The following is a 27,500-nucleotide window of genomic DNA, read 5'->3' on the forward strand; positions in this document are numbered from 1 at the left end:
CAAACTGTAGGTGTAACATCATATATTGGCACTCTGATATGTATCTTTCATCCATATAGCTATTATTATTCCCGACTGGCTGCAATTATTAATAAAACTGTGTAGGCTGTGTTCGGCTTTTGGTATTTGGAGCCACACAAGTCAACCTGCTCCGACAGTTCTCCCACAGTGCACCTCCAGACTGGCATATTGCACAATAACAGTATCTTCAGCATACCTATACCATTTCACACGCGGCGCTTAAACAGCAGAACTCTATTGTGGCCCTGACGTCATTAAGTCTTTGCCTGGACTGCGGCGCTGGCTGCAGTATAATGACATTCTGCAGCGCTTTAATCCCTCAGATCCCCAAACGTGGCCGACACGAGATAAGAGCGCGTCACCGAGCGAAAACAAAACAGTGAAGTAGCCCGCCACACAAACCCCATTACCCCTCAATGGCAGATAATCCAGCAGGAGAGAAAAGCTGCAAACAAGAATCACTGCACTCATGGCTCTACTGTGGAGAGGCCCAGAGAGTACCTTCAGGCTAATCAATTAAATGACCCTCTCTCCTCCTCTCTTCTACTCCATCATTTGCTTTCTCTCTCTCTCTCTCTCTCTCTCTCTCTCTCTCTCTCCCTTTATCTTTTCGCCCGGGTCAATCCATCCACGTCGCTCCTCTGTTCTGAGGGCAGGGGCGGGCACAGCAGCCCAGGAGGCAGCATCCTCCATCACAGGTTGCCTGCCCCTGGGCGAAAGTCTGTCGAGTCTGGGGAGTGCCACTTTGCCCCCTGGGATCATGGGGGGGGTCGAGTGTGAGTAGCTTATCAAACATGCAGCTAAGAGGCCGGGCCGACCCAGTGCAGACCCCTTCACCCCATTTGTGAAGGAGAGTGTTAGGCGCTGATTCTATAGAGAGTAAACATGACCTTTCTGGATGTGTTTCTCTTTGGCTTGGCTAACAGAGGAAAAGAGAGATGTGAAAGGAAGGAAGGAGAAACATGGAGAGAGAGAGAGAGAGAGAGAGAGAGAGAGAGAAAGGCAGAGAGAGAGAGGGGGCGTGAGAGGGAGATAGAGGGGGAACAGAAGAGAAACAGAGAGGGAAGGAGGGAGAGAGGGAGGAGTAGGGAGTAGAGGGATGTTCTCAACCACAAGCAATCTGAGGCGGTTCCAAAGTCAACAGTGTGATGTGAGGCGAATAGCGATGCAGAGGGGAAGAGGAGGGAGACTCACAGACAGAGGGAGAGAGGAGAGAACAAGAAGAAGAAATAAACAGCTTGAAAGAGAGAGACAGAGAGAAAGCCAGAGACAGAGAAAGAGGCACCCTGCTGAGAACAAAACAAACTCTCCCAAACAATGCAAAAGCCAGCAAAGTAACCACAACCACAATTACCACAGAGAGGCATCAAACCCGCAAAAAAGAAAGGAATCAGTAACGGCCGCACTCAATCTCGGCAGAATCCACAACAGTGGCAGAGGGGTAATTTGTTGCTTCTGAGTTGCCTCTCATCGCATAAAAAAACGCAGCCTGTAGCTGCAGTAATGGCTACCGCTGGCTGGGAGGCAAAGGCTGCCAGGTCATAACTGTAGCTGTGATGATGGGCTTTTTCGCTGAGTTTGGAGAGTTTTGTTCCTCCTTTCTTTCTTTATCTTTTTTGATGCGGATGCCAGGGTGCTCAGAGGGGTCGTTCCTCTCGCCGTGGGAGAGTGGCGGCTCGTCTCGATCACCGCCAAGGCGTGAGAAATGCGTCTCCACGCTTGCGTTCGCCACTGATGCTGAGGCCTCGGGAACTTCTGGAGCACACTTTTGTGACTCATCGCTTTCTCCGGTCTGCTCGAGGCGGCCACTTCTTCGGTGTTGATAAAAACTGTCATCCTTCCTGCCTCTCTCTCTCTCGCTCTCTCTCTCTCTCCCTTTATTCTCCCATCTCTCACTAACACTCCCTCCCTCTCATGCACTCTCACAAGCTCAGACCCTCTTGGGCAGATTCGGATATCGCTCTTGTTCCGGGAGAGGGAATTGTTTGCCAAGTCAGGATTGTTTCTGTGACGGAGTAGATTACGGCTGTGTACAATGGAAGCTGCTCTACCAAAAATTGATTGGTTTAGTTTACAGAATGGAGGAGAGCCACCTGACTCTACGCGTACACTGTGCTGTGTAGACTGTGCATCTGGATGAAGTCAGACCCATTCAAATACTTTGCAATGTTCCCAAGATGAGCCGCCATGACAGGAATACCTCGCATTCTGCCGCGGGACCAAGATGGTGTTGTGTTGTGTTGCTCTCACATACTCATGATGGGACACTCACACACACACACACACACACACACACACACACACACACACACACACAAACTTACACACGCATGGACACACACAGAAACACGCACGCACGAATGCACGCACGCACAAACACACAGATTGTAACAGTTCTATAAAGCATCATGCATCCGCTTGCATTCATGACACTATTTTGGACATCAACTTGCACATTAAACACACTGAGAGACACACACACACACACACACACACACACACACACACACACACACACTCACACACGGTAGTATATATATGAGGTTAGTAGCACATACAGAGTTTTAAAAAACTGTGACTGACCTGTAGTACAGTCTCACCATACTGCATATCAGTGAACACCTCCACACTGTAGGACACCTGGGAGAAGGTGGGTGTGTTGTCATTGGCATCGATGACCAGGATGTTGATGGTCACAGGCATGCTCTGCTGAACCCCATCAGATGCCATCAGCTGTGGATACCCCCCAGAGAACACAGGTTATTACATATTACTAATGCCTATTACACAAATATTACCTATGCATTACTACACATACACAAACATTACATTGTTTTGGAGGGGTTGGTGTATAATAACTATGTCCACAGTGAGGTCATTCACAATTGATAGTCATTTCATGTTTAAAACATTTTCAACATAAACCCATATGCAAACAACTCCACTAAAGGGATACTAGGGATACTAAAAAAGGGATACTAAAAAAAAGGATCATACTGCTATCGAATGCAGAGGATCCAGTGTAGTTCATCTATTCTGCCCACACAAACCCCGTGCAGCTCTGTCTCAGCAGCTTAGTGTCCCTAGTGCGTCACACAGCGTGGCTCATGGGTGGATATGACTATAGGCTCAGTGCTAAAGAGATTCCCACTGGACATTTCCATAAGCACACTCCCTCATGGAGCACGGCAGAGCATCAAAGCTCCTCCGTTAGCCCCTGCGCTGGAACAGAGCAGAGCAGAGGAGAGGAGAGGAGAGGAGAGGAGAGGAGAGGAGAGCACGTGCCCTACATTCACAATGTCGGACTACATTCACAATGTCGGACTAAAGAGTGGAGAGCATGGAGCAATAGAGAGAGAAGGAAAAGGATACAGAAGAGACAGATAGATAGATAGATAGATAGATAGATAGATAGATAGACAGACGGACAAACTCTGGTGACCTACACTGACATCGCTGCGACCATCTCCCCAATGGCAAATCCTAAGCCCAAGCCTTGTGTGAAAGGTGTGAGTGCCACCACTCTGCCATGTGCTCCTGATCACCACACAAACACAAGGGGTTATTTCTGGGCTAATATAACAAGGCCAGTCAACACCTTCGTTCCTCCTCATAGGAACATCGTAGCCCACCTTCAAAGAGCATGTCAAAAACTTTCTCCTCTCCTCTCACAACTCTAAATGAGAAAGCACTACAAGCTGTGGGTCGAGAGGAGAGCAGCAACTCAGAGGGAAAACAAACGAAAAACCCTATATATTAAAGAAAGAAGTCAATTCAATCTTCTCTACTCTGTCTCGAAATGATCTGTTTGTTTTGTCTTTGTGGTTAAATAACTGGTGAGCTAAAGGAAGTAACACAAAGAGGTGGAAAACAACACAAAAGGGAAGGTGGGGGTGCAGGCGGAGAAAAAAGAGATGGGAAACTGCCAACTTGGTTTTCAGAGGATTGGAATTGAATTCTTCTCACTGATCTGATTGATCTCACTGGGGGGAAAAAAACTGGGGTTCAAAAAAATCCTTAAAGATATAGAGGGAACCTCTCTCTCTCTGTCTGTCTCTCTCTCTCTCTCTCTGTACGAAGGGGGTGATTTAGTAGAGACAGACAGAGACAGAGATTAATTATAATACACAGGCTTCAGTGCCAATCATTAAGAGAACTCGCTCGGGACATCACAATGTAGACAATGATACGGTTTCCGTTTTTTTCCCCCCTTGGAGACAAACCTGAAAACAAACTTGATAATGAACTTCAAATGAATACAACACAGAGTGTGATGAGGGAGAAGGGGGGGGGGGGTGGAGGAGAGAAGGGGGGAATGGAGGGAGGGAGGGAGGGGGGGAAGAGAGAAACAAACATGCCTACTGGGACTGCCATCAAGCGTAGCTCAAACAATGCGAAGGCAATGGCTGCCTCCTGCTATGCTCATACAGAACACCACTTAATCAAACACTATTGTTCACATTCTACCCACGTCTTTAATAATCATAGCTATTTTCACTGGGCAATCCATTCATGTCGAATAAATAGTCTCGGGTTTATGACCCGGTATGGACCATTTATAAAACACTAAAAACACTAAAACATCCGCTGGAACAAAAAACTTCTTTTCTAAAACAGACTAGCATTGTGAGGCTGGGTTAACTCAGTGTGGAGAGCACATATCCCAGCCAACAGGGAATATTTACATTTTTAGAATCTAATGGGGAACGTTAAGAAAATATTCAGGCCTAATAAACTGAAAGATAGACACTTTGGACATTGGTGCTAATGTTCTTCTAACGTTGGAGAAACATGCCAAAAACTGGAAGCTGTTGACTGGCAATTCACATGAGCAGTTAATGAATGTCACCATGCATGCGGAATTAAACTGTCTGGAGAAATTAAACTTTGCTTTGACAGTATGTCTTCTTTAGTATTTCATGCTGAAATACTGATATGCCTGCTGAAGCTCCCAAGCAGCCCAGTGGAAATAATGTGAAAGATACTTTCATTGTCGTTAAAAGGAATCCTCTAAGGAGGCAGTATCACATACACGCAAAACGCTGCAAACCTTTCTCACTGTGTTTTCTACACCACTTTATCCTATGCTCTATCTCTCAGGAGAAAGCAAGTGGAGAGGATTTTTCTTTGCATCAAAATACAGATGTGTGGGTGCGTGTGCGTGTGCGTGTGCGTGTGTGTGTAAAGGAGGGGGTTTAAAGGGGGGGGGATGTAAGTTCTTCTCAACTTGTTACTAGTGCCCTTCTGAGTGAGTCCATCTAGTGTCACTTATGAGGCTGTAACCACTGCAGGCACCAAAGTACGATTAGTTGAGTGGCAGTAATGTCCCTTCAAGGCCATTTAACTGAATGCCGAGTGCATGCAAGAGGCTTGTCCTCACAGTGATGTAATAGTAGGGCTGTAATGGTACACAAAATTCACAGTTTGGACATCACGGTTCGGTGCAAGTTCAAAACAACGGGGCAAATGCCACAAAAAAACAACAAATGCATCAGGCTAGGATTCTTTCCATTATTTTTCAACAGACAGTACTGAAAACTGTACTGTGTTGGACCTGACTGGATCCTCCAATCTCTGAGGTAGCACGCCATTCAGTCTCCAGGGAGGCACTCTCCTCTGTGTGCCCACTCCAGCACTACATGGTAGACCAATTGTTGTAAGTTCAGAGAAAAGCACTACCTGCACTAATCCCCTAGGGGGAGGTAACGTTGGGGTGAAGGGTTAAGACACGGGTGTTAGAGAGACAATGGTTAAAAAGAAGTCAGGCAGTGGCTATGCTATGTTGGTGTGCAGTAGCTAATAAAAAACCCTTTACTCAAACCATCGTGAGGATATTACAATTGGCGACGAGGATCAAAGCAAGAATTCAAACGGGACACACAGAAAACTGCAAGTGTGGCAGACTTGTTGGTGGATTCAGACGAGGAGGACAAAACGTCCGAACTACAAAGAAAGAAAACTGCAAGTGTGTCGGACTTGTCGATTGATTCAGATGAGGAGGACAAACCACAAAGACGAACGAGGATGGCGGTGATCGGAACGGTAACTCCTTTTGATGTTGCGTCTCAATCACTGGGATGAGGTAGTCCACCCCCTAGCTTAAAGATGTTCTTTAGGGTTGTATATATGGGAATAGAGGTATTTATATATATATATTTATAAAAAAAAAAAAATAAAAAAAAATGATGTGTTCAATTTGGGAGTTAGCTTCTACTAGTTTTCTCTGAGGGGAAGGAATGTTGTAAGTTCAGAGAAAAGCACTACCTGCACTAATCCCCTAGGGGGAGGTAACGTTGGGGTGAAGGGTTAAGACACGGGTGTTAGAGAGACAATGGTTAAAAAGAAGTCAGGCAGTGGCTATGCTATGTTGGTGTGCAGTAGCTAATAAAAAACCCTTTACTCAAACCATCGTGAGGATATTACACCAATCGACTACAGGCACTGAGTGGGGTGCTACGTCAGTGACCGGAAGATCAGTAAAACACTGACTGCACAAACAAACTGACTGTCATTTTCTTCAGTTTCTTGACAGTCGTTGGGGTAAACAGACACAGGTGTATCTCTGTAGGGATCCTTCCAGGTTGTCAGACCCTTATAATAACTAATGAGCCTCTCAGTGGCTAAAACAAGTGGATTACATTGACATACGTGCTTGCTCCATTGGAGTTGTTGGACCCAAAAAGAGTTAAATATAGGGCCCATGTTGAAAAATCCTGAAGTTTCCATTGCCGTTTTCTAGGCAGAGCTCACACTTGTAAAATGTTGTTCTGCATTACGTTCATGAATCTTCACACATAGACTACCACATATTCTCCATAGAACTGCATGCACCGAACTGTAACGTCCATACTGTACGTACCGTTATACACCCCTACCAGACACATATGCTGATCAAAACATTCACCTCCCTTGCTAAAAGTTGCTCTCGATACTAATGCTAAATAAAATAAATGTAGAAATATATGCAAAGCCATTCTATATGCATAAAGAATGTATATGTACATTTATTCTATATTCTTTATGTAGGAGTGTCTGAATTGCATCTGTGCACATGTGCACTATAACAAAGAAGAATCATCTATTATTATTTCTGCCATGCATGCGTAGGCCAATGTGTCTATACGCATACTTAAAAATAATATGGGAAGAGCTAAGCTAGTTGCTCCATGTTCACAGAACCATTGTGCATTCTTAACTGCTTCTGTCTGTAGGGGAAGAGAGGACACTGTACCGTGAAGGTGTAGGTCATCTGCTTCTCCCGGTCCACAGGTTTAAGCAGGGTGATGTAGCGTGTGATCCCCACAGGAGTGATGGTGAAGATGGAGGTGAAATCGCCAAGCGTTATCAGGACCTGCGGGTCTTTTGTCTGAAACGCAGAAACACGCACGCACACACACATACACACACACACACACACACACACACACACACACACACACACACACACACAGAGGCATATAGACACATACACACGCAAGCATGACATGCAAACACACACACACACAATGAATTTCAGTATACTCAGAAATACATACAGTGTGTGTGAGGGGCTGTTCTGTTTTTGTTTTTTATTATTTCTGGAAGTAAGTGCTCAAATTTACTCAATGCGAGAAAAGGCTTTTGTTTAGTTACGGCAAACACATGCTAATGCTAATCTGGAAATGTATACTTTGATGTTCTCCAAAACAACTACAAATCTGATGTATCTGGTTTGTCAGCAATCTGTTTGTGTGTGTGTGTGGATCCTCGTCCAATCAACCGTGAGAACAAAAAATGAGTCGTCAGCACAGCCGCTTCAGTTGGCTTCATTAGAGTGAGTCGTGTTTGTCAATAAACTGAATTTGTTTACTAAACATCCACATTAGCTACAGTATTGATTTATTTAGATCAACCCATGCTTTGATGGCTTCATCAACACAGGATACGGGGGTTAATGATTCAAGAAAGTGGAGATGTAGGTGTGTGTGCACAGGCCAGTACGTGTGTATATATAACTCACAACTGGATACTTTGGTGCTGAAACTAATCACTGGAACATTAGAGTAACTACACCACACCCATTGCGAAGAAGACAGGAGAGAGAACACCACAACACACTGAAAAGTAGAGTATTCATTTCATTATACCCCTGAAATCACACACAATTAATTTCCCCTTGAACAGTTTAACGAGCTAAAATTGAAAGAAAGAAAGAAAGAAAGAAAGAACACACAGGCACACAGCACTCTCGGTGGCACTCTCTGATACCTACAGGAATATCACCAGGTTCCAGCTGTGTGGGGGGGATATAAAGCATATTGGATCTTTGAGACAAAATTACAACACTTACGACAACATAGTCAATGGAATAATCAGGTGCCGACATAGCAATGTCAAGATGATCACCAAAAAATACATCAGGGAATGGAATCCAAATTATCCCCAAATCTATGGCTGGCTTGGTCTCTCTCTGCCACTGAGTGAAGATCAGCTCTCTCTTTTTTGAAGAGACACCTTCACAATATCTGATACTACACCCTGCCAGCATGCCAATTACGGAATCCACTTTCCAACTGAGTTGTTTCTTTCCTGTTCTGTTCTTGAAATGGAGTGTGGGTATTGCAGATAAAAAATGTATAATTTTCCATTTGTAATCTTAGCTGTTCAATGGTATCTGTGTTTTCAAGACACGATACTCCTCTCAGTTTAAATTACATTGTTCCACATCTAGAAATGCTGGTGTGAAGTTTGCCAGGGCAATCAACGGTACCAGCTAAATGTCATCTCTTTACCGTACCCAATGTCTGTCAACATGATGGCCTTTATGCTGGACAAGAGCACTTGCATGGCAATTTAGAGTACTGAGTATGCTTAATAATCCAATTTAGAGTACTGAGTATGATTAATAATCCAATTTAGAGCACGGGGTATGCTTAAAAATAAAATTTAGAGTACTGTGTATGCTTAATAATCCAATTTGGAGCACTGGGTATTTTTAATAATCTAATTGGCTTAACGTTGGTAATGAACACAATGACTGGTGAGGCTTGCATAAAATGACCAGGTCAATAAGAGCACATCTAGACCACGAAAACTTCTCCCGGTGAAGCCAGTATGTGGTCAACAGCCAAAGAGACTTTGGTAGAACTGTACCACAATGGAAAGACAAGACGATGACTGAGCGGAGATGAAATATCACAATGAAAACAGCCATCTGATAAAGACGTGTTCTAGTTACTCGTGGTGTAACGCGCGGTATCTGTCAAACATCTTACTGTCAGAAAAAAAAAGCCAGCTGAGCAGGAACAAAGGAGTGGTCCCATAGCTAGACATTCTTCCTGTAAGTCGTGATTAAAGCTTGTCAGCTGAAATGCTAAGTGTGCTCGAAATTCATAATTCTTCCTCAGACTATTTAATTAAATTGTCAGTCCACCTCCCCCTTTTCATACATTCTGACTCAACTCTTTTAAGTGAGGGGTGCTATTTCAGACACGTCATAACCAACCAACGCCAATCAGTGCATCCACATCCCAGGCATCTCCTACCTCTTCTATGTCGTTATCGAGGGCAATGATGCCCAACGGGGCCGTGAGGTTGGCACTGATGGAGATGGTGGTTCCCACGGGCGAGGCTTCGCTGACGTAGCCCTGGTAGGTGGCCTGCAGGAAGTACGGTGCCTGGTTGTTCTCGTCTAGCACCTCAATGATCAGGTCGGCAAACGCTGGCAGAGGGTGGCCGTTGTCTTGTTCTGCCTTTAGGTGAACAAACAAACACAGAATAGCACATTTACACACAACAGAGAAACAGAGAGAGTCTCTGTGCGGTTGCACTTAATAACGAAGCGTCTGAAAGCTGTTCTGAAAGCGGTAATGTGCCGGGGGGGGGGGGGGGGGGGGGGGGGGGGAGTCATAGGAAACGACCACAGGGCACAAACAAATGCATCCACACATACCAATGTTCATCACCACACAGAGAAATAACATGCATTATTCTACAGATTATGCATTCATATGTAAACAAGTTAATGAAGCCAAATCAGAACAGACGCCTCTGCTCATGATAACCCGGTGAATAGTCATCCCACAGGAGTTAAAGCGTGAGCTTTGTACGCTGGAAAGATGCATATGATTCCGGGGAATTAAACTGGATCTATCTGCCTGGTTGACTGAACTGTGGGGCTGGTGGGGTTTGTGGTCTTGAGAGTCAATTGATTCTGCATCCAGTACATAACACCACATCAGAGGCGCCATTATTGAGTAAGCTCTCCCTCTCAAGCCCTTTCAACAATAACACAATGCTGCCAAATACCCCACTAAGGGGGCTTTTTTATTGAGGTGGTGGGGAGTGGTATCAAGGACAGGCTCTTAAAAGGAACACAGTCTTCAATTACACAACTCAGAGCCTGTGCCAGATTCAATTATGTCTAAACAACACATTCCAGTAATTTCTGCTCCACTTCAAACATAGACACACAGAGGCACACACACACACACACAGTAATACACACACACACAAACACACATGCATACACATGCACACACACACACACATGCACACACAAACACGCACATGCACATGCACGCACGCACATGCACACACACCTACACACACACACACACACACACTACAACTGATAGAGCCACTTGTTAATGCAGGAATAGACAATCAATGACTAAACTAAAACTAATGACTGATAACTAATGCACTTGTGTGCTTAAATCTATGTTTTCTTGTTTCTTTACATATAGTGAATGTAGTACAGAACGATAGCTCATATGTAGCACTTTGCACATGTATAATGAGTCACATTCATATGTCACAGGAAGTCACTTCGACACAGCTCGCATAAATCATCCTTTTTCACACTTGTCTCAATACCAGGTTCACTTTTTTAAAACACTTAACACAATATCAATAGATTATGCGACCTAAACTGTAGATACTTTTGCATTGCTTTGATACAAAATGCATTTACTGTAACGACTACTTCTTCCAAAATTCATGGATACCTGCATCAGTTTACCACCACCAAAACTCTGTGCAACTACAGCATTTTTTTGCAGACATTTAAATCCTCTGTTCAAAACAGTTAACTTTCAGTTCAAAACCAGATACATTTACATTACATTTACATTTAGTCATTTAGCAGACGCTTTTGTCCAAAGCGACGTACAAGGGAGAGAACAGTCAAGCTAAGAGCAATAAAAAACCGCGTGTAACAATAAATACTACTTTACATAAGAAATAGAAAAACGACCTAGAAAGGAAAAGATACAATTTGAATCACTCTAAATGGAAATATGCTTTATTTTGACAGACAAATTAAACTATACTTTTGAAATGAGACCGATTATTTAGATTTTTGTGGAATGTGTATTCTGCTCTGTGCTTTGTTTTGCTTGTTAGCAGCCTTGTTACCAACTATGCAAAAGTGGTAATACAGTATTTGCATTGAAATTTGCATGTATGAATATAAACGTACTAACTGAAGAAATGTTCCTACTATTACTGCTGTGCTGTATATTTAAGTCTATCAATGAGACAATGCGACCCATAAATCACACATGGTAAATTTACCACACTAGCAAAGTGGTATGAAGAGTATTGTGACAGGCAAAACAACAGATCAAAAAAGTTTGTTCTTGATGTCATGACAACTGCTTGCCTTGAAATATTTGTGGGATATGGGGGATTTTAGGGTTGGACAAGATGTGCTAAAGATTCAAGCCAAGGAAGAATGTTGCGGTACTGTGAATGTGAAGTTCATAAAAATGTAACCAAGGACCAGCATTAGGGCTGCAGGACACATCTAATGGTAGACCCATGTGTTGTTGTTTCACTTACTGTACTGGGAATGAAATGTGTCAGCACACTTTTCTTTGTACAATAGAAAAAAAAATTGCATAGAGCTGTATTGAAGCATATAGAATTTAATATTCTGCTGTATTTGTTTTGTATTACAATATGTACTATAGTATGTACTGAGGTGTCATATGTTTTTTATGCAAAAATAGAGAATACAGCAACACATAACATGAATTTTGCAATGCTTCAAGTTGTTCGTGTTTTTTTAGTTCATTGTACATTGAGTGATAAAGTAGTTTAATGGAAGAGAACATATGCTATAGTCATGGCAGCGCGAGTCAATTTTGGGTATAGTATGAAGTGTTTTGGTGGTTGTAGTGCATTTTGCACTGTAGGTTAATTGATGTGCTCAGATGTGTGTTTGTAAAGCCCACTGCGTGAAATGTTTTGAAAAAGTGTACATGGTACTGAGACAATGATTGAAATGATTGAAAATGATTGTAAAAAACTGTAAGCTCACACTAACCGGCTTCAGATCGAGCCTGACCTTTACACACCATTGTCATTCCACACGTTCAAACAGGAGACGCAATTAGTTATGTTGTACGGCAATAATGTAGGAGGCCGAACAACAGAGCTAAATGCGTTGTTTGCTTTGCAAGGAGAAAAAACACACGCGACTTTCCAATTAGGTGAGGCCATTTTCTGGAGCAGTGAGTAGATGGCATATTTGAGTGATTACATGACACTCATCACTGTCCGGCCGGCGCTGCGAGGGCCATTCATCTCAGTGACTGCCTCCTGCGAAGCAGCTTGCTGCAAACAGGCCACGTGCTGGACTCAAATGAGCCTGCACACACACACACACACACACACACACACACACACAAACACACACAAACACACACACACACACACAAACACACACACACACACACACACACACACAAACACACACACACACACACACACACACAAACACACACACACACACACACACACACACACACACACACACACACAAACAGTCTATCAACCCCTCCTTCGCTAATGTATTTTCTCTCCTGACTGACTCAGACACAGATTGGTCTTTTTTCTTTCTCTAAACTTCCTGTTTTGGGTGATGGCAGGAAGCGAAGCGAGAGGTAAACATCCAATAAAGACACGCAGAGACTCTCTCCCTCTTCTCCCTCTCACTTGCTCCATCTCTCTATCTCTCTCTCTCTCAAAAAATATCTCTCTTTCTCTCTCTCAAAAAATCTCTCTCCTCTCTCTCCCTCTCACAAGAATGCACATGCAATTGTAGATCCGAAGCCCCCAGAGAAATGTGTGTTTATTTTCCATAGTTTTTAGATTTATTTGAACATAAAGATCTATTTTAATTAGTTTGTAGGTCAGCTGTTCTTTATCAGATCCATTGTAATTACAAATGGGTTGTCATTCCTACTTAAAATTCTAAAGCGGATAGACTCAAACACGCTTTAAATACTCTTCCTCTCTGTCTCTCTCTCTCTCACACACGCGCGCGCACACAAACACAAACACACTCTCTCTCACACACACACACACACACACACACACACACACACACACACACACACACACACACACACACACACACCACCTCTGGCCGTATAATTACCTTGATGACGAGAGTGAAGGCGTGAAAGAGGTCTCTGCTGACTGGCTTGAGCAGGAGCAGCTCTGCTGTTGTGCTGTTCAGAGAGAAGTATTCACCGTAGGCCGCCGGATGACCTGTGTGCACAACAGAGAGGCTGTGAGTTCCCAAGTGTGCATGTCAATGTGTGTCTGTGTGTGTATGCATGAGTCAGATGGAGAGAGAGGATGACAGTGTGTGTGTGTGTGTTTGTGTGTGTTTTTGTGTTTGTGCATGAGAGAGAGAAAAAGAGTGTGAAGGCACACGTGTATGAGTGTGTGTCTGCATAAACATGTGTGTGTGTGTGTGTGTGTGTGTGTGTGTGTGAATGCACATGTGTGTGTGTGTGTGTGTGTGTGTGTGTGTGTGTGTGTGTGTGTGTGTGCGTGCATGTATGCACAAGCATGACCACGAGTGCATACTCACCAACCAGGATGTAGTAGAGGATTCCTGGTCGGTCAGACGGTGGTTGGATGTTGCGGTCCTGATCCACGGCCCTGATGGGTGGGACCACCTGCAGAGGGTTCAGTGTAGTCTGAAACACAGAGGAGAGGTTGGGGTCATTAAAATACCCCTCTAATATGAGAGGGCTCTTTGTCTTCTGCCTCCTGGCATTGTTTCTATACAGAGTGTCCAAAGTGTCAGCAATACCTCGGTGTGTTACTGCAGTCCGAAGGCAAGACTAAGCACCCTTACATCTTCACACATCCTATGGTGCTGCCACCTCAATCTCCAAACCTCAAATTCGACTGTGTAAACTGTGTCGACAGACTAAGCCAAGGCAAAGCCTATTACAGTGACTGTAATGTCAATGCATGCAGTTGCCACATCAAGCAACATAAGCTCAGTTTGGTATGGTACACTAATGATGACAAACAATCCAGAGACAGGTACCAGAATATCTATACGAACGACTGGTTCTCATGCTGAGTCCTCGTATGATCTCTCATGCAGTCATGTGAGTCAGCCAGCTGAGTCAGGTCTACATACTGTATCTCCACTGCTTAGTGAAATGGACTCATTATTCCTCATACTCACTATTAACTATCCTAAAAAACACTGATTTAAAGACCAGCATAGGTAAAAAAAAAAACACACACACACACACACACACACACACACACAGACACACACACTCAGAGAGAGAGACACACACAGACACACACAAATCCTCCACCTTATCCAGTGGGCCTGTTGATGATGAGGAAGAATTGTTCAGATCATGATTCATTGCATCGCAGTGAATATGTGAGTCCATAAAAGGGTCACATGTTGTTGTTATCGTGACAAGGACTGAATTGAGCTCTAAACGATACATATTTACTGCAGGCTATAAAATGTGTCGATGCAAGAACAGATCATTGCTGCTCACAAGGTTATGATTAGAGTGGGTTTAAGACAGTATCATATCATGCTGGCTGATCATGCCCAAAACATGTCTACATTTAGCATGATAGTGCAACATGAATTCCTTGCTCAGCGATATCTTATTTGCCTTGGTGACCTTTCACTGATTACATGGTACATTCCCCTTTGGGTTTGCCTAAGTGTTTGAGGCCATGACTGTTAGGTATTTACTGTATACACAAAATAGACATAAACATAAATGTTTTCGCAAATTGTTCACTGCTTATATTTTTTATTCAGAGTGCATTTTAGAGCTGGATGCTAATCCATTAAACAATAATCATTTTTAAAGAAATAGATAGATTGGCAACAGCTAAAAGGCAGCCTCTGTGTTGGCATATGGTGCTGGAGGTAGTGTGAATTGCTAAGCCATTTGCTACTAATTAGCATAGACATATGTTACGGTAAATGCAATCTGATTTTTGTCTTGTAGAGTAGACAAAAAAAGTTATATTTTCCATCCATCAGTGACCTTGAGTGACCTTCAAGATGATCCGTGACCTTGAGATACCTCCAAGATAATGATGCGACGTGCTGGCGTCAGCCTATTGCAGCAGCTCGTCCTGAGAAACTAAGTCATCTACATATAAGGTGCATTCTGGGATATTACGACCAATGTGCAATGTATGGCTCAGTGAGCGTGGAACGTTAACTTCACTGTAAAGATTTTTTCTCCTGCAGTGTGAATTCTATTAGCCAAGCTAATGAGCGGAGGGCATTCCTGGTAATGAAAGCTGCTGTATGCAAGGCTCTGCCCACATTAATGACTATAAACTGTGGAACTGAATTAACAGTTCCAGCTGTAATCTGTAAACCCACCTTCTCTCTCCTCCTCCTCTCTCTTTGCATAAGCATGTGTATGCTCATATATATACAGTGGGGAAAATAAGTATTATTCGCCACTTGCAAAGAAATGTGTGATCTATAATTGTAATGGTAGGTGTATTTTAACAGTGAGAAATACAATATCAACAAACAAATCCAGAAAACTGCATTTTATAACATTTATGACTTTATTTGTATTTGATGCAGAAAATAAGTATTTGAACCCCCAAGCAAACAGCAAGAATTCTGGCTCCCAATGACCAGTTATGTGCCCAAGAAGCACACAGATTAGTCCTTATTAGACCTAACAAGGTACACCTGATCTCAACTGGTGACGTGTATAAAAGAAACCTGTATAAAAGAAATCATACTTCACACCTTCAACCTCACCACCATGGGCAAGACCAAAGAGTTGACCAAGGACGTCAGAGATAAGATTGTAGACCTGCACAAGGCTGGAATGGGTTACAAAACCATCGGCAAGCAGCTTGGTGAGAAGCAGACAACTATTTGTGCGATTATTCGTTAATGGAAGCAACACCAAACAACTGTCAATCGCTCTAGGTCTGGGGCTCCATGCAAGATATCCCCTCGTGCGGTATCGGTGATCATCCGAAAGGTGCAGAATAACCCCAGAACTACACAGGGGGAGCTTGTGAATGATCAAGGCAGCTGGGACCACAGTCACCAAGAAAACCATTGGCAACACACTACGCCGTAATGGTTTGAAGTACTGCAGCACTCGCAAGGTCCCCCTGCTCAAGGAAGCACATGTACAGGGCCGTCTGAAGTTTGCCAATGAACACTTAAATGATTCTAAGGAAGATTGGGAGACAGGATGTGGTCAGATGAGACCAAAATCAAGCTCTTTGGCATCAACTCGACTTGCCGCGTTTGGAGGGGGAAGAAGGCTGAATATGACACCATCCCCACCGTCAAGCATGGAGGTGGAAACATTATGCTTTGGGGCTGTTTCTCTGCCAAAGGTACGGGACGACTCCACTGCATCGAGGGGACTATGGATGGGGCCATACAACGTGGAATATTGGGCTTGAACCTCATTCCCTCATTCCCTCCCATTGAAAACGCAACCTTAAGGATTTGGAGAGGATCTGCAAAGAGGAGTGGACCAAAATCCCTCCTGAGATGTGTGTAAACCTGGTGACCAACTACAAGAAAAGTCTGACGTCTGTGCTTGCCAACAAGGGTTATTCCACCAAGTACTAAGTCATGTTTTGCTAGGGGTTCAAATACTTATTTTCTGCATCAAATGCAAATTAAGTCATAAATGTTATAAAATCCAGTTTTCTGGATTTTTTTGTTGATATTCTGTTTCTCACTGTTAAAATACACCTACTATTACAATTATAGATCACACATTTCTTTGCAAGTGGCCAAACTTGCGAAATCGGCAGGGGTTCAAATACTTATTTTCCCCACTGTGTATATATATATATATATATATACCCTCAAGCAATCCAGAGAGAACAGAGTTGCCCACCCCCAACCTCACGTGGCCCTTTGGAGAAAATGCAAGAATGCACACATTTCATAAACTCTGAAAATATCTCTCTCTCTCTCTCTCTCTCTCTCTCTCTCATGCAAACTCATGCAAACTCATGCACACACACACACACACACACACACACACACACACACACACACACACACACACACACACACACACACACACACACACACACACACACACACACACACACACACACACACACACACACACACACACACACACAGAGATAGCATATGGGCCAGGCATGAATGAACACTACACTTCACAAACACATATTTTAATGTTCCCTAAGCTTAACCTTGGGAGTTAAGAGCCTGTAAAAGACCATGAAATCATTTTACACTAATTACACCTTCAAGAGAGGAAGAGAGAGTGAGACAAAGAATAAGAGAGCAAGAGAGAGAGAGAGAGAGAGAGAGAGAGAGAGAGGAGAGAGAAGACCAGTGGGAACAGACTCATCAGTATTTTTATTTAAGGGTCAGTTTATTATTCAGCATGATGAGGCCAGCTCACAGAACACTAAGATGTCCTATTAGGACAGAGCCAGTACAAACACACTATGCCAGGTGGAGCTCTCGGGATTCTCAAAAACTTCCAAAGTCACAAACAACAGCTGTCACGGACAGTACGTCCACATAGACCAGCTAAGGAGGCCACCTGTCAGACGGTCTTCGACTGTGCCATTTTGTAGAGAAACACTCAAATATCCGAGCCAAAGAAGACTTCGTACCAGCCATTATTTCACCATGCCTGGGAACACATTCTGGAAGCACTATAAACACTGTTTTGACATTTCAGAGACTTTACATGGAAGCCCGTTAACAATCATTTCAACCGTGCTTCGTTTGTATGAAGGAAGAGCAGCAAAAAGACTAACCCAGAGCCTAAAAGAAAACCCAGTTGAACACATCTAAATCTCACAAAGATACAACACTGAACACAACACAAAGAGAGAGAGAGACAGACACAGAGAGAGAGAGAGAGAGAGAGAGAGACAGACACAGAGAGAGAGAGAGAGAGAGCGCTTGGACTATGCTTTAATGTGAATATAGCATGGCTGAGTCTGCACTTTAAAGTTGCTCGCCCCCCGTCGAGCTTAAGCTGAGAGGCGTTTTGCTCTGTGTGTTCATAATTAAAAAATAAATAAAAAATGCCGGGATGCAGTGCTCATCCCTACCCCCTACCTAATAAACTCCACCGAACAGGACACGGGGGAGCCATTCCAGCTGATTCAAGTTTGGGAGTAGCATCCGGCCGTACCACAGACGCTAAGACTCACCTCCTCCACTAAACTACACTAAACAGAGAGACTGGGTCCCATCTTTTAAACTTGTCTCAACAATCAATTAATTACGTTTCTCTACAGGAAACAAGATAATTCACACCAACAAACAGGCTTCCGTCAAGTATAGAAAGTTACCTACAGTGCAGATGGTGTCAATTCACTTTTTGACACCACAGTGTCATTATGTGAATCGCTTGACTAAAAAAACTCCCCTGACAAAGATACCTTAAGATCAGAGTTCAGGCGTATCCCAGTACACAGCACAAACCAGTATAACACATGCGGTTAGCTAGCCTATTATGCCGCTGTCCTTCTGCTAGCACAGAACGCGCAATCCCATCAGCCTCTGCTACCTAACAGCCTGAGCTGTGACAGGAAATCCCCAGAGAGTGACTCCCACAGGGTTTACAGTGCAGCACAAGCAGATACTGTGTTGGGACCCAGGTTGAAAATCATGGCAGACAGGCTAGCATATATTGATTTTAAAAGTCTATGATGGCTTGCTATGGAAAAAAGAAAATCAACAATAGACATTGACAGCATTTTTCCAATTATTTTTGTTAATTTTTCTTTTATGGATGTCATCCACTCATTTTACCTGAGATGCCAACAGGCAGCCACCCTGAGAAATTGTTCAGGAAGTCTCTCTCTGTGTGTGTGAGTGTGTGGGTGTGTGTGTGTGTGTGTGTGTGTGTGTGTGTGTGTGTGTTCACTAATTCCCATGGAATTAGATTTTTAGGGTTGGTTTTGAGAGAGCATTTAGCTCACATGGTTGGTTCTGGATAAGAACTTTCTTGGCCACTCTGACTTCTTCCCCTCTACTGTCTTGCATAGAGTCTGTTCCGAAGCCGACTCGACGGTTTTGATTTCTGCTGTTTTTAAGGAGCAGATAGTGAAAGGGCAAGACGGGAGGGATATTCTGGGTTTCCAGGCTCTTGCTCTGTCACTGGATTTAACAAGGTGTTGGAGGGGCCATCTGAGTTTCTATCAAATCAATTTCTGCACAGCCAACCATCAGAATGGATGCACGATTTCCTCCATGGCTTTGCAGGTGATTCAGAGGCTCAGTTCCATCCAGTGGATTTCCACAATTCCATCTTCAGGGATTAGCCGTGTCAGTCGACGGTGGGATGTGATAGTGGTGGGCCCCTTTCCTTCACTCACTAGGTGTTGATGGCCACAGAGGTCCAGCCAAGAGGAAATATCTATTTCATAGCCACCTCCTCAAGGCTCTGTGTAATCCCGGATGAGGAGAGGAAGTGATGTTATGTGGCAGGGTAAACTACCGCATGCAAGGATGCTGTTTCCACTCCCATACCTCCGTAGCCTGAGGCCTGGAAAAAAAGCCCAATGCGCTTCTATTTTATATACATTTAGTTATAGACAGGAAAAGATGTTTCACTGTCGATTTCGTTGCGCTATTGGTTGGGGACTTCCCACAGCGGCTAGTCCTCTCACTGTCACGTGCAAGTACTCATAGCCACAACAATTGGCAGGAGCCTGCCGCAACACGTGCCGCGTACCTGGGATCCGTAAGGATACAACAAAGCTCCCTTTGTGAGCATTTCACTGGGGTTTTCAAGCAGCGTAGTATATAAAAACACTGAGAATTTGTATACATGATTGGTGTGAACCTAACACATTTTTTTTTTCATGGGAGAAAAACTAAATATGTCCAAATACTGACTTTTATTCTCCCATATTTACTATGTACTGTGCCTTAGGACATTGAACTCACCAGTTGAACACAATTACTCATCTATTTCCATAAGCCTGCTTGTTAATAGCCCGCTTTTTGGGAAACATCTGAATGCTCTCTTCCATCAGCCGTCAGCCAGCGAGTGTTTAACTTCACCACGGGTGACTCTGGGGCCAGAAGGTCATGGAGAAGCCTGGTTATCACACCTCCTCTGGGGGACAACTGCTCCAGTGGGCTCCCCGCAGGAAAAGCCTCGGGGTCACTCAACGGCGTTTAACGCCAGCGGCAGCAGCTAGCACCAGGGAGAACACAGCAGGTGTCCTGACGACGGAGAAACTCAGCATTTATGCGGGAGAGAGGACTTAGCGATGACTTAGCTGGCGTAGACACGTTGAGCAAGAGGATTACAAAGGCAGGAGGACAGCTGTGCAGAGCAGGACAGGCAGGCGTGAGAAAACTCCAGCAGAGCGTGATGGCTGCCGGCAGAATCGGCTGTGTCATAGCAGCTTGTGCCACACTTGAATATACGTACATGTATACACACACGCACGCATACACACACACGTATGTATGTAGCACTCACCCACCCAGCCACTGCCCCTACAAACTCACGCACACACACACACACACACACACACACACACACGTATGTATGTAGCACTCACCCCCCCAAACAAACACACACTCACACACTCACACACGCACACACACACACACATGTGTAAGCACTAACACACACAAACACAAACAAGAACTGTATGCGCAGACCAGCAAGTAAATATATATATAGCTAGAGCATTCTACTGCAAACAGAGTGTGTGATATGGAGTGTGGTTTGTGTGAGATGGTCGAGAGAGGAGAGGAGCGGGACACAGAATGGCTCCAAAAGAAAGACTGTCTGTTGGCGCCGCTGCACTATGGGCTAAATCCCGGAGTCTGTCTCTGTGTTCCCATCTAGGAGGCTGGAGCGCCGCCATGGTTTGGCCATGGAATCAGACAGGGCCGAATCGGACTTAAGCAGGGACTGCGGAGTACAACACGACAGTAAAATGGGAGAAATGTAGCCCAATGTATACGCAGCGTTGCTTCGTTTAGAGTACCTAGCAACAGAAATAATTTTGCTGGTATTTTTTAAATTTTATTACATCTGTAAAAACGATTGCAATTTCAAGGTGGCCATTGTTCAAATCTTACGTTTCTTCAAGTGATTTGCAAACAGAGAGCATCAATGCCACTGTTCACAAGTCCCTGGCATTGATGCTCTCTGTTTGCAAATGTCCCCGATACAGAACTCAAAATAGCCAAAGAGGAAATGGGCTCTTAACCAGTGCCTCAGCCTGTGGAAAAAGCCTCCAGCTGGCCTCAGTGTTATGCAGGAAAAGGCCAGTGGTGGTCTGTTTTCATCTCTCTAGTGGCCTTTTTCTATTAAAGATCGTGACCAGTCCGACAATGTTCCTTGGGCTTAAGTACCGGTAAAAAGCCTCGGCCTTCTGTTTCCAATAAGAGTTGCGATATCGGGGACATTAACAAACAGAAAACATCAATGCTAGAAACGTCTAAACAGTGCTTAGCAACGGTTGCACAAGTACAGAAAATAAAGCTTTGATTTAGCCATAGATACAATACTAAGTCTTTCATGTTCCTAGGCAACCTAAACCAACGCTTCTTATCTGTTTGTAAATTTCTCTTTTTCGGTTTTACTGTTGTGTTGCATTCCATTCCAAAAGTCCCTAGTTCAGCTCTTATTCGGCTGTGTCCCACTCCAGGACCGAACAAAGGCATTCTGGGCCATGGCCCCAGTCCAGCCTCAGAGATGGAAACCAAAAAAAGTCTGAGGCTTTTCCCCAGACACCAGGGTTTTACCCATAGTGGAAATGAGCCATTACTGTGCCAGGACCCATGTGTTTTGCAGATGGAGTGTACCGCCATCAGACCTCTTTGATAGTGAGTTCTCCTCCTTGTATATACCCACTGATGTCTATCTCATGTGGACTTCCTACCCTCTCCATTCATCTCTCCAGCTCTCCATTTCCTCCTTTTCTTACTCTGCTAAGACGCATGTGCTTTGCAGATGGAGAGTACTGTAACAGATTTCTCCACTCATCCCTCCAGCTCTCTGGCTGCCACACTTCATGCTGACGCCATTATAATTTCTCAGCACACACCGTGAGGTGACACTGGCATTCTTATTTCCAGCCCAAAATGACAAGCCCATTCTGTGTTTTGTTATCGAGAGCAGGAGGCTGAGCTGAGTTTCCTAATGAGCTTTCTCTGGCCATTGTGCTTGTGTTAACCCTGTGCCAGTGAGCAGATTCCCTGGAGATGCACCTCCCCCTCTTCTCTTCTCTCCTTTCTTCTCCTCTCCTCTCTTCTCCTCTCCCTTCTTCTCCCCTCCTCTCCTCTTCTCTCCTCTCCTTTCTTCTCCTCTTCTCTCTTCTCCTCCCCTTTCTTCTCCTCTCCTCTCTTCTCCTCTCCTTTCTTCTCCCCTCCTCTCCTCTTCTCTCCTCTCCCTTCTTCTCCTCTCCTCTCTTTGCCGCCTCAATCAGCCCAGAACGCTTGACAGAGGACAAGGCTGGGGGGGTGGGGGGTAGGCGGTGGTGGTCGGGCAGACCGGAGCTCATCCCTGCTGCTCAGCTCTTGTTCTGGCTTCCTGCCACCTGGTTCTGTCTCTGTGTCCGCCATCGGAAAAATATTTCTACAGCAATAAGAAAATTCAACCGACCTCTGACCCACCAATGACAAAGTGCGGTTTAGTTGTTTAGATCAATGGCTGTTGCGATGCAGAGTAATATTTTTGGGCAGTTGGGGGGTTTGGGGTGGGGGGTGGGGGGACGGGTGGGGTGCTGCACACCAGTGGCTGCATGAAAGCCTGCTCTTAGGGAAAGTTTCATGCACTGACATGCAGGCTGTATAAACCTTTTATCATAAATTATAAACGGCTCTAAGCCCTCCCAACCTAGAGCCTGCAACACAGCAAAGTCCACACAACACTTCCTCCCCTCAACTCCACTCTCCACCTCTTTCTTCTACCCTATCTCGCTCTCGCTCTTTCTCTCTCATCACCTCTCTTTCTCTCTCTGTCTCTCCTTTCTCTGCTCTGCTATGTTCTGGCAGAGGATATGAGCCCTAGAACCACAGACCAATCTTCAGAGGCACACTGGCCAGTGGCAGCTTGCACAGGCTGAGGGAAGCTCAGAGAGACAGCAGGGACTCTAATCAGAGACGGCCGCCTCACGCATGGCGTCCCCCATGCATCCCTCCTCTCCCGTCCTACCCTTGGCTCCGAAAAGCATGACACACACCAGGGTGTGCGTATACGCCCACCAGCACACACACACACACACACACACACACACATAAAATGCATATAAACACACACACACACACACATGCCTTCTCCGTTATCGGGGCACATCCTGACAGCACAGTGGGCATAAATCTGATCTGACCCAGCATGCAATGCTCACTGGTGACACGAACACTTGTTAGCCCACCACCCCGCTGACATCCTGCAAGGACAGAGCGCACAGCTCCATCAAGCCTCACCCCATGCCAGTGAAATGGTCCAGGGCACTACAGTGCCAGTCCACATCCTCGCACAAGGATAATGAACGGGTTGAAAATAAATGACACTTCAAAATGTGCTAAAATGATCAAGAGATATCAGATGTGTTGAGGTCATTTTCAATAATTTGACCGTATTTACATTATTCATTTACACCACTATTCCAGTACAGAACCATAATGGTGAAGCAGTTTCTGAAACGACACACTGGATCGACAGGCTTTGGTAAACATACACAGAAATACCCACTGACATCATTTATGTAGCCATCAGACTTCAGCTGAAGCTTCTAACTGTAAAAAACACATGCAATCCATACACAGCATATATTCTATATACTGTATATACTCTTCTTGTTTTTCTCTGTTTTTTATAGTTGTATGTCTGTTATTTTATATGGAACTTAGCATCTGAAATAAAGATTTATATATATTGTGATTTTGCTCGATAATTCAGCAAAAGATCAGTGTTGAATCCTCTTGAGTTAACCCTTGGTTAACAAAGAGCAGTTCTTACCATTCTTACAATGTTCTGACACACCGTTGAGAATTCAATGTTTCTATAATGTGTCAAATATTCAATAAACGTGGAATACACAAACAAAATGTTTCTCCTAATACATTAAGGCCTATTACACTGACGGAAACCTTTGCTGTTGTTCTCCTAAGTAACAGTCCAGAACTATACCAGTAACTGGATGAAATCCACACAATGAAAGGGGAATTTAAAAAGAACGTGTTTAGAATGAAGTTAGCTGGGGAGCTAACCCCGTCTGCACTGCGGCCTTACATGATCAGTGAACTCAGGGATTGACACGCGGTAGGTGATGGGGCTGCAGTCTCGCGTGTTGTTGACCAGCACACAGGGCAGGAACATGGGCCCCAGGTCGTCTCCGTCCACCACATCCAGAGTCAGGGTGGTGGTTGCCGTCCGCCGGCTCCCTGGATACGGAGCCCGGTCCTGAAAAGGGTGATATCACCATGGTTACAGATATTGTAACATTGCTGTACAGTACACACAAAGTTGGAAGACGCTTGCACTCAGATATAAAGCTCTGAAAAGCTTCTTGGTTATTTCAAGAAGAAAGCTAAAGGTAAATCATTGAGCGTGGGTAAATAATATATCAAATTATGCTGATGCCAAAAAAAGTCTGTACTGAAATGACTACATAGCAACCCATACCGCACACCAATAATTAGCCTACGTTGAATTCACTCTCTCGGTTTATAAAAAGACCAAAACACATACAGTACAGTACATAAAGGCTATATAGGGATAAAAAGAAAGAAAACATATTTTCTTATTTGTCATGCATGTACAAAAAAAACAGGCAAACTTGACGAAGCACATGATCTTTTCAGTAGCTAGAAACACCCCTGACAGAGACACACACACACACACACCTAAATCATACTTCTCAGCATCAATAACCTTCAGCACCAAGATATTTTCTTCATCCTCCTCCCTCCTTCAACCCTGCAGCAGTGTCCTATCTACCAGTGAAGTATGTTACTTCAGCAGTGGTCTATCTACCAGTGAAGCATGCCAGTTCAACACTGTCCTATCTACCAGTGAAGCATGCTATTTTAGCAGTGTCCTATCTACCAGTGAAGCATGCTACTTCAGCAGTGTCCTATCTACCAGTGAAGCATGTGACTTCAGCAGTGTCCTATCTACCAGTGAAGCATGCTATTTTAGCAGTGTCCTATCTACCAGTGAAGCATGCCAGTTCAACACTGTCCTATCTACCAGTGAAGCATGCTATTTTAGCAGTGTCCTATCTACCAGTGAAACATGCTATTTTAGCAGTGTCCTATCTGCCAGTGAAGTATGTTACTTCAGTACGGTCCTATCTACCAGTGAAGCATGCTACATCAAGCAAGGGCACCCTTCAGCCTTTAAGCATCAATTCAGGAACACCGGCACAGAAAATGTTCACTCCTAGACCAAATCAAAATGATTTCTTTAAAACCTCTTAAAATCTCTTCCTCTTAAACCACAGCACCAAGGATCTCTACATGGATGTCTCTGATTCCCTGATAAATACCACGTCCAATCAGGGTAAGTCCAGGCACAGTTTTGAGACGGCGTTATTAATGTCTTCATAAAAAGTTGGCTTTAACCTACAAAACCTCGTCACTGAAGAGAAAGGAACGCGAGCTGAGTGAACAGATTCCTACACTAATGAAAAAAGGCTTTCTGAAGGCTGCCACATTATAGCAGCCCAGCACAGCAAAATGCCCCCTCTTGCCTCCACAATAGGATAATTAGAAGGAGAAAAGCCAGGTACTCGTCAGCAGACAGGCGGTGCGTAAACAAGGCCGCAGTGTTAATGAAAAGCCGGAGCAGTGTTAATGAAAGCCGGAGCAGTGCCGCGGTGGGTTGGTAAAGAGGTGAGGGAGGGAAGCTCATTGATGAGGCGGCTGTCGGCGCATACGCAACTTTTAAAAAGTTCATTCAGCACGAGGCCGAATGAGCGCGAGCTTCACTACCACACACCATTTGCTGATGTTTTTATTCATTTATTTACACTCTTAAATGCCACATGGAATACACAGCGAGCAGTGGAACTCTGACTGCCTTGGCCTATGTGTGTAAGTGTGCAAAAATGTGTATGTGTGTCTGTATGTGTGCGTGTGTGTGCATATGCGTGTGCGTGTGTGTGTGCGTGCGTGTACGTGTGTGTGTGTGTGTGTGTGTGTGTGTGTGTGTGTGTGTGTGTGTGTGTGTGTGTGTGTGTGCATGCGTGTATGATAGCACTGCTATCCAGGCATACTGACTGGGTAACTAAGCCCAACACAGAATCAATCATTGTAAAATGCATTGTCCACCTATAGAACAAGCCTCCTCTATTCGCACTATTGTGTTGGTACAGGTTGATCTGGCATGACTGGAATACACAGTGGCGAGTTTTGTCATTTTCCAGCACTTTCCGTTACATCTGTATCTGCGCTCTGTGTTCATTATCTTCATATGCTGTCTCTTGTTTCTGCTTTTAACAAGCTGTCCAGCCAAGCGGGGAATTAAAAATGCACACCCCATCAGACGCTTGAGGGGGGTAAAAAATGGGTTATTCTCTGTTATTCATACCAGTGACACAACCAAAGAGTGAACAAGTAGTATGGAGAGAGAGAGAAAGAGAGATAGACAGAAAAAGAAAGAGAGGGAGAGAGAGAGAGATAGGGAGCAGTGCAGTGCAGGGTAACATGATGAAGTGATGACAAGTGCATGAAAGGTCACATTCATCTCCCATTAGGAATCAGCTGTTTTAGAGAGAAAGTAATTTAATCAGACAAAAGCACACTCTCACCCACACCCTGAGCCCGCGCAAGACAGCGACTAAGTCAAAGCTCTTACATTGGCCTGGATGATGACCAGATACCGTGTCCTTTCTTCGTAGTTCAGCCTCTCTGCCAGAACAAGGTTTCCTGTTAGAGTACTGGCCACGCGCACTGTTCTATTGGACACCTGAGACAGTGTAGAGAGAAAGAACAAAAGAAAAGAGAGTTGAAAGAGATGAGAGGACTTGTGAGAAAAAAAGTTAAAAAAAAAAGAGATAGAGATGCTCAACGTTAATTTCTGGCATGGCTGGATCTAGCATGCGTGTGTGCATGTAGCGGTTTGTCTGATAATATTATCAAACCTTACGAGCGGTATCACGGTGTTTGGAGTGAGTTAGGGTCACAGGGATTAGAGGATAGCCAGCCTATGGATTGGGTTAGTGGC

The 27,500-nt window shown here is 44.3% G+C and overlaps 1 protein-coding gene across 4 annotated transcripts in view; it reads right to left on the minus strand.

Annotated features, from left to right (window-relative positions):
• The window catches only part of pcdh15a (protocadherin-related 15a), a 217,214-nt gene that overhangs the window by 88,404 nt on the left and 101,310 nt on the right, over positions 1–27,500 (minus strand). For 3 of the 4 annotated variants that reach the window (XM_042709569.1, XM_042709567.1, XM_031578830.1), the window contains exons 9-16: positions 27,132–27,242; positions 24,564–24,734; positions 13,889–13,997; positions 13,448–13,560; positions 9,546–9,752; positions 8,273–8,293; positions 7,253–7,387; positions 2,605–2,754 (exon numbers count right to left, since the gene is read on the minus strand). In XM_042709569.1, coding sequence (XP_042565503.1) covers positions 2,605–2,754; positions 7,253–7,387; positions 8,273–8,293; positions 9,546–9,752; positions 13,448–13,560; positions 13,889–13,997; positions 24,564–24,734; positions 27,132–27,242 — 1,017 coding nt within the window. The remainder of the gene's footprint in view (positions 1–2,604; positions 2,755–7,252; positions 7,388–8,272; positions 8,294–9,545; positions 9,753–13,447; positions 13,561–13,888; positions 13,998–24,563; positions 24,735–27,131; positions 27,243–27,500) is intronic. The other variant, XM_042709568.1, reaches the window with a different exon arrangement.

This window comes from Clupea harengus, chromosome 13, assembly GCF_900700415.2.
Source record: "Clupea harengus chromosome 13, Ch_v2.0.2, whole genome shotgun sequence".
NCBI classification, from domain to species: Eukaryota; Metazoa; Chordata; class Actinopteri; order Clupeiformes; family Clupeidae; genus Clupea; species Clupea harengus.